The following is a 16755-nucleotide window of genomic DNA, read 5'->3' on the forward strand; positions in this document are numbered from 1 at the left end:
CTGCACCACGTATGTACTTGCCCTGCCCCATGCTGGTCTGGTTGGCTCAGGAAGACATGACTGACTGTCTCAGGAAAGGCAGTTCACACAACTATGTTACCCACTGTATATCTAAAACAAAGGTTACCATGTAGTTCTTTCTGCGTTGAGCTGAAAGCGTTCAGCTTTCTTTACAGTAACTGCTGGTCTTTCCCTTCATTATTCCCAGAGCTCATGGTTATTGCCCATCTCCCCTGAGCCTTCCCCCATTGTGGGGGTGTGCTGATCCATCACATGGGATTCTACGTGGTCTGAATCAGAACAGCATCATCCACACAGGAGATCAAAATTTGATCAAGAAAGAAACATTCATCTGTTTTTAGGACACTGGAAGGTTCACCAGCCTCTTCAACATTTAGAGTGTTTTCCATTAATAAATGACAACAGTCACAAATTTTCACCTCTGAAATATTTGATTTCGCAAGCACTAATCAGTCTTTCACTTTAGTCTTTGTGTGAATGTGTTTCTCTTGAACAATGAACGTTTCAGGTCCCATTTACAGATGATCAGACTCAATCAGTTAATATATAACCTGTATCTTAACAGTGAGAACAGGACACCCCCACACCGCTTCCCGGGAACTGATCCCTGGATGACCAACAGCAGCAATTTGGCTCAAGCCACAGCTTTCCAAGTCAGACAAACAACAGGCTTTTCCTCGGAAGATGGGGAACTGTGAGGAAGGAGAAACGATGTCCGCACCACATGGCTTAAGTCCAGCACCTCCAGGTTGGTAGCAACTGCCAAGTGAACACACAGTAGGTGTGACATTTCCTCCAAACACAGATTTACAACACGTGCACCAAACGGAAGGGGTGGGACACACGAAGTAAGGCTGTGCCTCCAAGAGGGTCAGCCTCCTACACCCCCCCACAGCACAGCACATACATGATTGTTCTAACAGCTGCCAGCGCTGCTGGGATGGCTGAACGAATGCCTCCAGCACAGCTGAGCATGGAGAGCAGAAGTATCCAACTACATGGGATCCAGAAATTTTGCACAGTATCTATAGCCCTCAAAGTTCCTGAGCAGAACTTCTGAGTGCAAGAAGAGGTTAAGTCTGAGGAAACTAGATCTGTAGCAGCTTCAGGAAATGTGTAATTCATGCTACCAGTGGTAAACTCTTATATTGTGAAACAATTACAAGTGTTGCCCCATTCCATTTCCCCAGTCTCCTAAACAAGCTCAATATTATTGCTGAAAAAGAGTCTCTGGTCCATGCAATAGCGATGCTTCTCTTTTTGTGAGTGCTGTTCCCAGGATGGAAAGGGGTTTTTTTTGTTTGTTTGGGGTTTTTTGTTTGCTTTTAAGATCATATTGCTCTTAAACAGGACTGATCAAATGCTTTAGAATTCTTATGTTCTCCGCTTTCCAGGCAGCAATGGCAATATTTGTCCTCTGGCTTAAAAGATACAATACCAGATCTCCATCCAAATTGAAATTAATGGAGCTTGATTAACTGGAACAAAAATTATTCTGGAGGGGGGAAAAAAAAAAGAAAAAGGGGTGAACTTCAAAGCAAGTGGAAATGGAAACGCCTAATCAGGTAGGCAAGGGAGGCAGGAATGAGATGATGCAGTAGGACACGTGGCAAACAAACTGTGACGTAAGTGTAGGAGAGTTTACAAGACCCATCAGGAGCCCGAGAACAACAGCAGATTTATCCATATGTCCTTCACTAAAGACAAGTCTACGACAAGTTATATTTAGTAGGCAGCCTAAGGGCATTAAGTTAAAATTGGACTTCAGTTATCCTGACAGCTGAGAAATGGAATAAACAATTCAAAAAACCCGTTTCTGAATTAAAATTTTGAATCTAAAGCATAGCAATTTTGTGATTAAGAATGATATGAATTGAAAGGAAAGAAGGTCAAATCCAAGCATGTTTTCAAGACACAATTCCTTGCAAGCCATAATGTGACTTGATCTTAACCATCGGCAATAATTTCTTCTAAGGCATCTAAGCATTTTCCAACTGAACATTATATTCCCATCAACTGAATCCAAATAAGTCAAACTATAACCCTAGTAAACTGCGTATAAATGAGATAGTTATAATATGTTACTACTTTGTTTTGACTTCTGGATAATACACTAATGAAATGATTCCTGAATGCTTACAAAGAAACACAGTAAGCCCCATATGATTTCTCGACAGAACCATATAGACAATGAGCATGTACTGGCACAATGCAGTTTAATAAGATAATAAATGTATATCCTGAATGATTTAGGAGAGGCAATAATGAACTTGCTTGAAGAAAAAACAAAAAATATTACCTGAACCACAACCATGTGTTTTCCTATTATTGACAGGCAAAATGAAGGATTACAAATAGTTTTTCTCTTAGACCACCTTCTGCGCGAGATCTCAATCACTAAACCTAATCAAAGCTTCTATAAAACTTGAGAAGACTAGTATAGTTTAAACATGACAGGTTGGGAATACTAGGACACAAAACCGACTTTTCTAAGATCACATGCCAGAAGGCTGTTACAAGTTACTATTCTGTTCTAAGGATGGAAGTCAATGCTTTTCAGTCCCCAGCTTTTTCAGACATACCAATAACTATCCTCAGCCTCTCTTCCCACTTCACTATATACTTGAAAAAAAAAAAGTAAAAAACCTGTTAGAGTTGTGAATTACTGCACTCAGAAATCTGGAAATACTGAAGTCACTTTGCCTGTGACCTCTATAGTCTTGCGACACATTTTTAGCTACATGTTCACCGATCGTTTTATGTCAAGACACAGTCCCTGTCTCCCTCAGTACGATTTTGATACCTACCCTGGTAAGCCCTGCCTTAGTTGTTATCCAGCTTGTGCTGGAACACTGAAACAATTACGTGTTTTCACTATATGCATTAAAGCCATCATTCAGTCTTACAGAAAAAAAAAAAAGAAAACCCAAAACACCCAAACATGGCATTTTCTTTACCTCCGTGCTTGGATTTTCCCCTCCTCTTTAAAAACTTCCCACTCACTAAAGAATTTGAGCAAAAATCTGTCACACAGTCCACATTCCATCCCACTCGTGTTCCCAGTGCTAGAAGTGTTTCGGTTGTTTTGCACAGTGCACCACCAGAAATGTGTACATCAAGTCAAATACAGTTCTGATCATTAGGTATTAAAACCTATTATTTCTGGGATACTCCAATATTTTGTCAGAGTTGTATCCATACAATTACATTCACAATTGCTTTGAGCGTATTACTTGTTCAAGAAAAGTGACCAGAAAAGCGTGAAGCTTTTCCTGAAGCGTGAGCTTCTTTTCATATATTCTAGAAGTTTCCTGTCTTGAGTATCACACAAGTCATTAAAAGCTAACTGATGAAAACAAGAAGTTTCCTTTATCCGTTAAATATTTCCTGATCTTTTTCTAATGCGGTAGTCCATGACAATATTCATCATACTCAGCGCTTTCAGAGGAAGATTCTTCTCATAGCCAAAATGTTTATTTTATTACAGATCCAGCATTATAACTCACCAGAAGATTTGGAAAAGATTTGCAAATAACTTTTAGCTGTATAGAAAGTCCACTGCCATGTGCTTTCTACCTAGTTCTATGAAAGCCGCAAAACAAATGAACAGAATCACCTCCAACAACTTGCTGATAAATGTTTTTCACTACTGAGGTTTTACCAAAAGAAAATGGCAGTTTTTCCTACAGGGAAAAATCACGCATTATGAAGAACTCACAGCTGGAAATCAAGTACAAAGTCATCCTGACAGAAATCTTGTATTCTATCTATGATTATATTTTGGCCACCAGCAATTACTTTAAGTAAAAAATTAAAAAAATGTTGATAGTGACATACAACACAAACATAACACAGAAGAAACATCAAATCCCTTGCCTTTCACTCACTTTTGTTTTGCTGCAGGTCAGATCTGCAGCGTTGAAACCAGTACAGTGAGGGTGGGGAGGAAAATCCACAAAATTCCTCTAAATCAGAAGAAAACAATGAAGGAGCAGACAATAAACTAAAACTGTACTTTCAAGAAAAACAGTTATTTTTTAACAAAAAGACAGATAGAGCTTAGAGAGACAAACAGACAATGATGACAGACACAGCAGACGCTCCACACACAAGGTGCACAGGTGATGCAAATGCAGATGCCTGCAGTGACAACATAGTACAAGAACTTCTCATCTATGCTCATAATGTCAATAAGTTTTCTTTTTCCTTGCAGGAACGCAACCTCGCAATTCCTTGGAAGCATCTACACTTGTAACACCAGCAGCGTTTGGCTGGGAGATTGTCTCACATGGACAAGAAGCGGCTGCAGCCAACAACGTCACTTGCTGCTGCTTTTGTAACGCACTTGCGGCAGCAGAGAAAGAGCGTAACGTGGAGTTGTCATTAAATATTAAGTGTAGCACACAGAAGTATAAGTACATAACTTAATCTTCTAATCAAATATTTTGTTTTCATCCATCTTTGAAAAAGGAAAGGTGAGGACAGAGGTGAAAAGCAAACCAATCCCGATCGCAAGAAGAAATCACGTACAACACCGTACGCTGCAGTGGCAGCAAGGGGAAGCAGGGACACACACGGCTTTGCCCTTTATTGCACTAACCACGACCGATATCTAAGTTAAACTGCACTAACATCAGGAAGACATGTTTTAAGATACTGCCCAGCTATCCCAAGGGTCTGCAAGTGCTCATCAGACCTGTACGAGAGGACGAGCAGCCAGGGCAGGGCAGGGCCAACATGCTTGAAATGGCCAGAAAAGAAGAGCCAGGCAGAACAGAGTCCTGCCCTGTCCTCCAGCGCTCCCACACTAACCACAGAAACCAGTTCCTCTTTCAGGTTCACCTTTTATGCAGGCCAGAAGCAAGCTATTAGCCATAAACAAGAGCCACATTTCCAGGTGACTATGCATCGTCACTGATAGCTTATGGCACAGAATTCATGGGGGGCTGTTTATTTGTTTACTATCCCCAGTTACAGATTCACTTGGTTTGGGGTTGCTTTTGTTTTGTTAAGGAACATTCATTGATTTCTCTTCCTGTTTTGTTTTTCAGTATCCCAAACCACTCATTCACTACCTACAGATTTTTTTATTCCCTTGGTTGAAAGGGAAACCTTTCCTTACAAAGGGATCAGCAGAAAAGGCCAGCAGTTTCCCGTAGCTGAGCTATTTTTATTATTTTTCTCTACAATTGCAAAATAAGCCTTACGACAGCTGCCAAGACAGAGGTTCTCCCTCGGGACAGAGTCCCAAAGCAGTGGCTGCCCCCACGCTGGTGGCAAGAGACTGGGCTGGCGTCACACTTGCCTTGTGACAACACTCAGTCATTTGTGGAGAGCCCATGAGCGCGAGTGAGCAGCATCAACTACCTAAACAGAAATACAGTGTACGCGCATCTTATGGTACTTGCTTTCCAAATGAAACTAAGTATTCAAGGCCATAATAATTCTGTTATTGATGTTCTGTCCAGGTGGAATTGGGACCTGGACAGATGCTAGAAAAACGCTAACAGAAAATGGATATGTATGTACCTATTATATACATATTTTCATATATATATACATACACATATCTAAGCACTTTATTATCTCACAAATCCCACTCAATCCTTTAAATTACTCATGGGGGTAAATATTACAGGAGTTCAAGAGTATTGGTCACAGGGACATAGCACTTATTATGATTTTCCTGTTTATAGCAGTTGTCTAGATGCTAGCACAGACCTTGCATTGTACCGAAACCAACAAAAAGGAGTATTCACAGATACAGCTCATTGCCTGTTGTCAGATAGAGCAAAGCAGCAACGTAGGAACTATTTATCATTCTGCTGGGGGAAAAAAAAAAAATCTAAAAATAAATACTGTATTTTGCTACACTGTTAGTCAGCTGTTTTTTTAGCAACCTGATCACGTCCAAGAAATTCTCTTGTAGAAACGCATGTGATGAAAAAAGACAATTAATTTTACTGTACGATCCAGTATAAATAATCTTAAATAATAAGTACCAGAGCTATTATTCAGCATATTCATTTATTTCACTGATCATGAAGGACACTAATTCAGCTACCAGATTTCATGGCACATCAGCTTGTGCAAGTCTAGATGCTCTGCGTGCAACTGGCCCAGCAGGAATCTCTTAACCTGAAAAAGATACTTACTTTCTTCTATATATTATCTGCCGTGCAGAAGAGATAATTAAGCAGAATCCTGTCCTACTCGTGTTAGAGCTCCTCTTTCTGGTGACACATGCTCCTGAGGCAGAAACAGGTTCCCATCCTTATCATGTCAGAAGCACACGCTAAACCATATATTTTAATGGATTATCTCCTGGTTTAAGAAAGAGGTACAAGCATGGGACTTCCTGCTGGAGAACTAACTCGCCAAACATCTTTTGAGAACCCTAGTTCTTTGTCCTTGTTAGGGAGAGGATCTCTTTAGGCCAAACTTCCTTGCCTTAGCAGCTGTCAGAGGACAACCAAAGGCATGGTTTCAGGTTTTAGTACAATAAAAGAGCTTTTACCTCAGAGGTGACTGCTCAACAGAGTACACTCAAGGAGTACGGTCACTTGCTGCAGCTCTCTTCAGTGCTGTCTAGGAGGGAAAGGATGATTTCACTTATGCGAATCAAGGTTGGAAAAGTGCAAGTATTGCTGCGTGGCCTTTCCTTAGTTAGAAGGAACAGTGAGGAGCATCCCATCCCTACCTGCAAAGCTGGGATGGACTCTTTGTCAGGGAACATAGCAATAGGACGACAGGGAACAGGTTTAAACCAAAAGAGGGGAGATTTAGAGGAGATATTGTGAAGAAATTGTTTGCTGTGAGGGTGGTAAGCCCCTGGCCCAGGTTGCCCAGAGAAGCTGTGGCTGCCCCATCCCTGGAGGGGTTCAAGGCCAGGCTGGACGGGGCTTGGACCAACCTGGGCTGGTGGGAGGTGTCCCTGCCCAGAGCAGGGGGTGCCACTGGGTGGGCTTCAGGGTCCCTTCCAACTCTAACCATTCTGTGACTCTATGGCTTTCAAGGATATGTAAACAACTATACTACACGTATGTGCATCAGAGAAAAATAGGCAGGGCTAGATGTCATTTTGGTTTTATTTTACATTAAGGCTGTACCTGGTTTTGAAAGTAAGAGAAGCTTGGAAAGAGATGGAACACCTGAGGATATTTAACTGCCAGCACACCAGAGCATAAACACATCAAATAGTTATCAGAAAAGCACCACATCTCACTTTCACAAAGTCATTAGTGTCTCTGCATTTGATACAAAGAGGTTTCTTTGACTTCTCTTTTATCAAGCTGAGATGTGAAAACAACTTCTTTGTGGCAAATGCACAAAATGCTGATTAATCCAAAAAAGGATCAGCTTTTAGTGTTTGACAGTCATATTGAAAAGGCAAACTGACATGGAGACAGACTAGAGAGAGCCGAGGAAGAGTAAGAGCAGGACTGCTCCCTAAGACAAGGCAAGTCCGGAACCCAGGATACCCAAAACACCAGCTGTGCAACGACCTCGCACCTACGGCGCCAGAGGCAAAGCAGGGACAGCAAAGGTCCTCCTGACAGCTCAGTGACCATCAGGCAAGACAGGGCAACAGGCCAGGGTCCGCCCGGGGATTCCACGGAGCCCTTCAGAAAGAGGGCTAGGGACAGACACCCCCGGGACACAGCTCCAGCGGGAACCAAAGGCACTGCCCTGAGCTTAAATGGCTCCCGTGGGCAGAGGAGGCGGGGGAAGCCCCAGGTGAGACTCCTCAGGGCAACGATGACCTGTTAGTGTTCTTGGTGCCCTGATGCAGAGAAATATCCATGGATTCCTGAACAGAAGGATTCACTGACTCTGGCAAAACTACCAAGTTATGCTGAGTAATTCTAACTCCACAAGTTATGCTTCATGTTTCTGTCCAACGTCTCCTGTTTCAGAGCACACAGCCCAGGGAAATAAGAACACTAAAGGCTTTAAAAATTCCATACGCACAGGGAGTTCCCGTAGCACAGGGAGTTCCACTGAGAGCCCTGGGTTTGTGCTATATCTCCTGCTGCATGACAGCTCCATTACACACCCACACTTCCCTCCAGTTTGTATCACGTAGAAACTGTGCAAAGGTCAGAGTTAGTTTCATTACATCATTTTTAAAGTGTATGTTAGCAGAGAAGATTTCCCCTCAACGTAGTTGAGGGGAATATCCTGCCTGTTAAAAGACAAAACAACGTTTATTTAATCATAAAGAAGCCTAGCTTGTTAAACTATTTCTTTTTAGGTAATGTTCAGTGACAGTCATACCCCTCAGCAATAACCAACTGAACAACGTATAACTGTGTGTAACAGTTAAGTTAATCTCCTTACTTAAAGATGTTCCAATTGCGTCATCCCTGTTCACGGCCGAGCAACACCTTACTCCCAAGCACGGCTCAGCTTAAGTCAATAAACTGAAAGAACTACAATACTCAAGCTCTAAAGGATGATAAATCAGAGTCTGGATGCTTTCACATACTCCAGAATCTTAATTGGACCGGAAACTGAAGTAATTAATTTGGCTCAGGAAATACAAAGAAGCACTAGACCACTAGATGAGCCATTTGTATTGAGTAAATCCTACTGGTTTTACTGTCTATTCACTTACTGACCTAACCGTTTCTGGTACACAGTACTTTTCATATTATAAGGTGGTACACCGAATTCAACTCAGATACTTAGATTAATAAAGTAAGCACTTATTGTTGTATCAAAGGAGATGTTTGTAAATTTAACTGAAGTATTGTTTACATCTCGTCAATAACCTGTTGAAGACCTCTTGCAAAAACTTATAATACACCTAGCTTTATAAATCCAAGTCATCCCTTAAAATTCTCCATGATAATACAAATGAGGAAAAGAAGTTTAAACTGTTTCCGAGATCAGCAAAACGTAGGAATCCCGTGAAGGTATCACTATCACCACGCTTCTGAAATACCACAACCGCACAAAAAACTAAGAACGTCCAGTTATCTTTGTTATCAGGGTTTTACCATAATACACAATAAACCACACTGCTGTTCAGAAACTCTCTGTTCTATTGGGTAAATACTCCACTTTTTTTTAAAATACACGTTAATAGAGATAGTCACCATAGTCCAATAAAAATAGTATGTGTCTTTAATGCTGTCTAGATACATATTTATATCATATCCTATTGCAGTCAATAACATGCATTTAAAGTCTTCAAAGTACGGATTACAAACACGTGTATTTAAGCAGTCTTGAAATGCATATTTACATAATCAAATGTAATTTATATAGAAAGCTATTGCAAAACTTTGTGTTTACTCTCATGTAGTTCTATAGGGATCTTTATTTTCTCTCTAAAATTGTAATTTAATATGCACATGAAAAAGTTCGGATTATCAGTCCTATACTTCCTAAAGTTTTGGGGCACAACTTTCTATTAACTTCTTTAGAGATATATTTCAGTTAAAATCTTCTAATGACAAAATGGTAAAATGAAACAAATTTGTACTGCTTTTCTAATTCTTTCTTGACACCATACTGATTGTTCAGTGAATTATGATATATACTTTATGTCTTATCTATTCCAAGAAAACAAACTCATTATAAAAACATTCAACAGGATCATGAACTTCCTGACTACAAGTAATAAATGTGTCATACAGCTTGGAGTATGCAGGCACATCTCGACATCAGACACCTGATTTAGAGCCCAGTTCTGCTCCGGGAAGAAACGTTCCTCATACTTTGCAGTGTTAGAAAGCTAGCTCACATACACAAAGCGTGATGGTCTTGTATGTCTCCCCTACTGCATTCATTTTATGTTTATGAAGCCAAAAAAGAAACAGCAGCCACATAAGTGACCTAAAATTGTTTTGTCACTTTTATGTCAACAAAAGTACATACTGCAGTACCTTCGGCTTTTTTCAACAAGTCACCCTTTTGGAAGTATTCTAAGTGTTGTGTTTATTAAACCTATTTTTCAATAAATCTACAATGTGATTGCATAAACCTTCTGCATGCATTTTGTTTATACTTTCCAGTAACTTATGATTCCATCATCAACTTCCATTAAATCTGCTAGAAAAGTGGATATGCATATTAAGATAATCTTACATTTTGTGAAAATCAGGAGATGGCAGAGAAAGACTACCTTGTACATGCCGTCAGACACGAAAGGTTAAGCAAACACCATATTAGACTGCAGAGAACCAAAGATGGGAGGAAAGCAAGTTACTCTCTAAATGTCCCCCAAAACTTCATTGACTTTGACAACAAAGTCAATCAGTCACAAGACACGAGCATAGGAAACCTGGCTTCCTGAGTTTCAGTACTCATGGAATTTATTTTTTTAATGCAAAAAATTTGGAACAGATAATAAAATTCAATTTAATTAACTACTGTTCAGTCAACACACCACCTTCTCCTTCATGTAATTACTACCCAGGCAAATTTGAGGGATGGTGTAAGTATTTTAGTTATCTAAACAACTTGGACAATAGGTGCTTGCTACAATACAAAGCGATATACAGACCATAGAACGGTTTGGGTTGGAAGGGCCCTGTGAAGATCATCTAGTCCAACCCCGCTGCCACAGACATCTTTCATTAGATCAGGTTGCTCTAAGCCCCATCCAACGTCGCCTTGAACACTTCCAGTGATGGGGCATCCACAACTTCTCTGTGAAACCCGTTCCAGCATCTCATCACCCTCATCATAAAAAATTTCTTTTTTACGTCCAATCTAAATCTATCCTCCTTCAGTTTAAAACCATTGCCCCTTGTCCTGTCAATACAGGCCTTAGTAACAAAACCCTTTCTCCACCGTTCTTATAAGCCCCCTTTATATACTGAACAGCCACAATAAGGACTCCCTGGACAGAGCCTCCTCTTCTCCAGGCTGAACAACCCCAACTCTCTCAGCCTGTCCTCACAGGGGAGGTGCTCCAGCCCCCTGATCATTTCTGTGGCCTCCTGTGGACCCACTCCAACAGGTCTGCGTCTAAGGACCCCAGAGCTGGACGCAGTACTCTAGGCAGGGTCTCACCAGAGCAGAATAGAGCGGCAGAATCACCTTCCTCGACCTGCTGGACACGCTTCTTTTGATGTGGTCCAGGATATGGTTTGCTTTCTGGGCTGCGAGCACACATTGCCAGCTCATGCCCACTTTTTCAGCCACTGGTATCTCCAAGTCTTTCTCTGCAAGGCTGCTCTCAAACCATTCATCTCCCAGCCTGCACTGATACCAAGGATCGCCCTGACCAAGGTGCAGGGCCTTGCACTTGGCCTTGTTGGACTTCAAGGGGTTCTCATGGGTCCAGTCCTCAAGCCTGTCCAGGTCCCTCTGGATGGCATCCCTTCCTTCTAGCTAATCAACTGCGCCACTCAGCTTGGTGTCATCTGCAAACTTGCTGAGGCTGCCCTCGATCCCACTATCCATTATTGTTGATGAAGATATTAAATAGCATTGGTCCCAATGCAGACACCTCTCGTTACTGGTTTCCACTTCGATATTGAGCCATTGACTGCAACTCTTGGGACAAGGATGTTGTGGAGGACAGTACCACAGCACCAGGCAAAAGATGAAGCAGCATGCTAAGAGAGAAAGTTCCCACTCAGAGAGACCTGTGTGCCATAATAAAGAACAGGAAACACACTACAAAGTGCTGCTTCTGAAATTCTCTCTGCTTTTCTCCCCAGCATCCTAAATTTATTACACAGTGAATTGTTTTACCTAAAACTAGGATGTTAGCAAAATCAGACACTGGTGAAGCTCTGTACCTAGGTTCAGCAGATGTGCTCAAAGAGTAAATGACCTATCCCACCTAAAATAGGCACTGCAAAGCCTAGATAAAGCGGACCAAATTTACGTCAGAGGAAGAAAGGTTCAAACAATCTGAATCTGAGTTTCACCTACTTCTAACACTTCTGAGTATATTCAAATATGAATAAAGTGCTAAATCAAGTTTCAGCTTTACTATGAATGTCACCCACTGGTTTGAAATTTGAACCTCAGAAGGTGAAATGAATTACATGGCACACAAGGATTTACCAGCAGGAGCAAAGGAGGCTTTATCTGCAGCAGCGTCACAGCCAACAGCTTCCACATCGTATGACGCTGCTACGGCTAAATAGCCCATTTGCCTCAGATTGGGAATGCCCTTCCTGCACGGCACACACGTGTCGCTGGATGAGATTAAGAAAGGGAAATGCAGGCCAAGCTACAAGAAATAACACATGTTAATAGAAAGTTTCATAGTTCATCAAAAGCTCTTCCAAGGGAAACAGAAGAACCTCCCCCACCTGGGAAAATAAACAAATACAATTCTTTTTAGTAAAAAATACTGGCATGGTCACTTCACAGCAGTAACCAGGAATCCCAATTACAGATCAAGTTTTGGTTGCAGCTGCTACTGGCAAAAGAAATCACAGGCATAGAGAGGATCTAAACATGCAGAAACAAAAAAGCTAGCTAGCTAAATTTGAGTTGAAAGTAATAAAATTTGGCACTTTATATACTTCCTCTCAATAATGTTCCTTAAAATAGTGATAAAAGCTTTCTTTAAAGGCAATGTCATCATACATTTGGTCTTTGGTGATTTGTAAGCTAACAACTGAACTGCAGTCCGCTACCACAGGAAATTGCTTATGGCACAATCACCGCTAAGAGCCTCATTCTGCAGTGAAGTCAACAAGAATTTTACCATCCATTTCAACGGTCACATCACAGCCCCTAATACTACTTTGGCTAAAAAATAAAGATCCCACAACCTCAAAAATGAGCTATAATGAGAAAAGGAAATAATGAGTAATTTGCCTCCTTAAGCTTCAGTGGCAACCTTCCTGTTGTGAAAAAACTTCGTTTTTTCTCATCTGGAAGTCCCCTGCTAGAGAGAGAGGCCTCAATAAAGTCAATGCCATTGTTCTTGACAAATCCTTCATATTTAACCCATTTTAAGGAAAAACTTGATGCAATTCCTGGAGACAGCTTACAGCTACCCCAATGAAGACTAAACTTAAGGAATCACGAAGAAGCTTGTTTTCGAAGATGAACTCACAATCCGACTCACACATGCAGACAGACAACGCAGCTTAAACGTGGGAGAGCTTAAGAGGAACAGGCCTCAAAGTGCCTGTGGGATTATCAGAACCTTTACAGAGCCACAATCGCACCACCAGCCAACCATTCTGTCCCACACCTTGGGCTTCCAGCAGTCACTCTAATAACCAGCCATCGGATGGGATCCTTGTTGCCGCAAAGAGAAAACCCGCGGCAGTTACAAAACTGCTCACAGAGCCTAAGGTCAGCTGTCAACCATGGGCTCGACTCGTCTCTTCTACAGAATCAGACTGATGCCGCAAGTTAAAAGACCTGCACTTTTGAGAAGAATTTGCCGTTGTCATTTATAAATGCAGAAACTGAGGAATCCTTGATATTCCAAGGAGAAAGGTTTAAGACACCTATACCTATGAAAAATATACCTGTGGGCTAATAAATAACCAGCTACTGGCAGAGACAACAAAGTCAAGAGAATAACTATTACAGCAACCTAATTTAAAAGGAAAGCATACTGTATATGCTGAATTTAGAAATGCTGCGCTTTCCTTTTGTAAGTCTTTAACATTATGTGATCTAACAGGGAAAACAAGTCTGAATTCAAACCTTGCTTCCCAATACAAGACTAGAGCAATTACTCAAGATCCCTGCAAATGTGGTAACACAGTACATGCTATCACTAACCAAATCCACAGATGCAAATGAGATAAAAGGAAGTAAACACACTGATGACATGAAACAGCTAAAATAGCAAAATTTATTGTCGGAATAATTCTTCAGAACTACAAATTGATTAGCGATACACAGCCCTCCTCCCTCAATTTGAATAACTAACGGATCACCCTTTCTTATCCGAAAAAATGAAGTTAAAAAATTATTGTATTATGACAGTACAACGCTCACCAGTCCCTGTCATGGCTTTCTTACCAGGGTGCTCTTGCTTACAAACGGCAAGTGAGGAAGCATACACAGCACTTACTGAACACTTCCCAAAGGTATTTCCCCTTCCATAAATACTGTATGCCTGCTCTTCTTTCAGAAGAGTATTTCCAAGCCCACCTTTCTACCATCAGTGCTGAGTATCCACGGTCCTAGGCCTACTCCCTCTGCAGTAACCTGCAAAACCATTGGAATTCCACAGAAGCGGGAACAGATTCTCTCAGAAGTTAAATAACTACACTCTCACCTATTTAGATTTCACCTTTGAAACACCCTTAATTTCTTTCTAGCTTGTTTTCCCTCCCTAAAGGCTTCCCCCCCCCCCCTTTTCCTTTTTGGGAGAAAGCCAAGGTGTGAATTTTCTTTCAGCCAGACCAAGGTTCAGACCACAGAGATGAATTATAAAATAACAGTTTTCCGAGTTGTAAACACTCCGCAGAGCGCGCCCGTGACATCCCGGCACCGGCTGCCCCACCGGCCCCGCTCTGCCCGGCCGCCGCACGCAGCCAATGGCCGGCCGCCGCCGGGACGCGCACAGCGGCAGCCTTGTTTCCAAGGGGCTCTGCCCGTTCTGCACTTGTTTTGCCATGGAAATCTCGCGCACGTTGGGAGAAGAAATCGGTTCGTAGCGACACCTTCAAACGGGCTGGGCAGCCTGGCGAGCCCCGCGTCCTCTGCCGCAAACACACCGGCTCCCGCCGGGCAGGCAGAGCAGGGCCGGGGGATGAGGTTCTGCCCCCGCTGACCTTCCCCGCCGGGGAGCGGGGCACCCTCCGGCGCTCCCACCCCTGAGACCGAACACCGGCACCCCCGGCACCGGCCGCGGAACCTCGGCCCTACGGCGGGTGAGCGGCCGCCAGCCCCACACCGGCCCCGCGCGGCCTGGCCCGGCCCGGCGGCCACAACGGCCGGGCCCTCCCTGCCGCCGCGCACCTGCCGCCCGGCGGCCTTCCCTTCCCTCCCTCCACCCGGCCCGGCCGCCCCGACCCGCAGCCTCTCCCCCCGGAGCGCGGACAAAGCGGCCGCCACGCACCTGCTGGCAGGGAGGGGGCCGGGGGAGTCCGGCCCTGTCGGCCCCCATCTCTGCCCCACCGGCTGCCCCCCGCTCCGAGCCCGGCCCTCCCGGCAGCTCCCAGCCGGGCCCGCCGCAGCACCAGCAGAGCCCCGGCGCCTCTGGGGGCTCCCCGCTGCACGGGGGGTCCCTACGCCCACCCGCTCCCGGCATCCGCCATGGGGAAACAAACTCCGGCCGCCGCCGCACGCCGGCCGGACCCGCCGGGTGAACAGGCCGGAGGAAGGCACCAGCTCCCGCCGCCGCCGCCCCCGCCCCGCTGAGCCCCCACGCTCACCGTAGAGAGGCGCGGAGGCTTCTCCCTTCCTCGCCATCGTCTCCCGGTGCCCTCCGCGCCGGCACGGCCGGGGCCCGGCACCTCCGCCCGCCGCTCAGCGCGCCCTTTGTTGCCGTGCGGGCATGAGAGGCGGCAGCGGCCGGGCAGCCCCCACTCCTCCGCTCCGCTCGGAACACCACCCGCCCCCGCCTGACCCTCCCGTCCCGCGGCTCCGCGGCCCACGCCTGCGCCGAGCCCGCGGGGGCGGTGCCGGGCGGCACGGGGGGGGGGCCGCGGGGCGGGCGCAGGGGCGGCGGGACGGGCCGTGCCCCCCCACACCTCCCGCCCCAGGCCGTGCCCCTGCCTCGCGACGCGCCTCGCCAACTTCGCCCAGGCCCGGCCGCCGGCGACAACTTCGGCAGCCGGTGGCGGCGGGCGCCGTACCTGGGGGGGCCGGCGGCGGGGGGGTCTCCATCCTCCCCCCGTCCTGCCCGGCGCAGCGCTCAGCGCCGGCCGCTCCCCGCGGAACGCGGCAGCCGGCAGCCGGGGCGGCCCGAGCAGGGGGGCGGGCGCCCGGGGCGCTGTCGGGGCGGGGGGGCTGCCCCTTCCCTGCCCCGAGACGGGGGGCGCTGGGGCGGCGGGGAGCGGCGGCCGTCGCTGGGGCGGCCGAGCACCGCGCGGCCCCGCGGAGCTGTCCGGGGCCGCCGTGCTGAGCCCGGCGGGGCGGGGCGGGGCGGGGCGGGGCGGGCGGCAGCGGCCGCCCCAGTAGCTGGAGCGCTGCGTTGTGCTCGCAGGGAGCCGGGTTCTCTGTCTCCTCCCGGGCGGGGGGAACGCCGACACCTCGGTCGTGGTTCTGGGCGGGGGCGTTTTCATGATTCTGCGAAGAAACAGGTTCAGTCCCGGCAAACACCGCTCGCTCGTCATAAACTTTCCTGTAGTTGTCATCCACCGCCCTTTGTTCTACCTGAATGGGGCAATGGCCGCTTAAAGAGCAATTAGCCTGATTGCTGAGATTCCTTCAGTTGTGACAGCCCAAACCACCACTACAGCAAAAGGGCACTATATTCAGATGTCACATAGGGAAAGTTGCTGAATCCAACACACAGAACATTTAGTATTGAAAAAAAAATTGAAATAACCCTATGTAATTCTTGACAGAAGTGCATCTGTAGGCCATCATTTACATTTTTACACACGAGCAGTTTGAGGAAAAGGTACTTTGCAAGGCTTGCAAACAAAGGTACCCTTTCAAAAATTGCCCTAAGGCCCTCAAAAGCACACGATTATTTTATTCACGAGTAAATTAATATGCATAGGTCATGGAAGTTGTTACTATGCTTGTATGGAAACATAAACCAACCATATATGCAGTAAAGGCAGTAAGGGTATGTGCCTCCTCCACAGTCAGTGCAACGTCAAGTCTCACAGAGCT

At 45.3% G+C, this 16755-nt stretch overlaps 1 protein-coding gene across 1 annotated transcript in view; it reads right to left on the minus strand.

The window, feature by feature from the left end:
* SLC44A5 (solute carrier family 44 member 5) overlaps positions 1-15520 on the minus strand; it is a 91986-nt gene extending 76466 nt beyond the window's left edge. Inside the window, exon 1 of the mRNA XM_054212512.1 lies at positions 15345-15520. Coding sequence (XP_054068487.1) covers positions 15345-15381 — 37 coding nt within the window. The 5' untranslated portion in view covers positions 15382-15520. The remainder of the gene's footprint in view (positions 1-15344) is intronic.
* Positions 15521-16755: the final 1235 nt, after the last annotated feature.

This window comes from Rissa tridactyla, chromosome 8, assembly GCF_028500815.1.
Source record: "Rissa tridactyla isolate bRisTri1 chromosome 8, bRisTri1.patW.cur.20221130, whole genome shotgun sequence".
NCBI classification, from domain to species: Eukaryota; Metazoa; Chordata; class Aves; order Charadriiformes; family Laridae; genus Rissa; species Rissa tridactyla.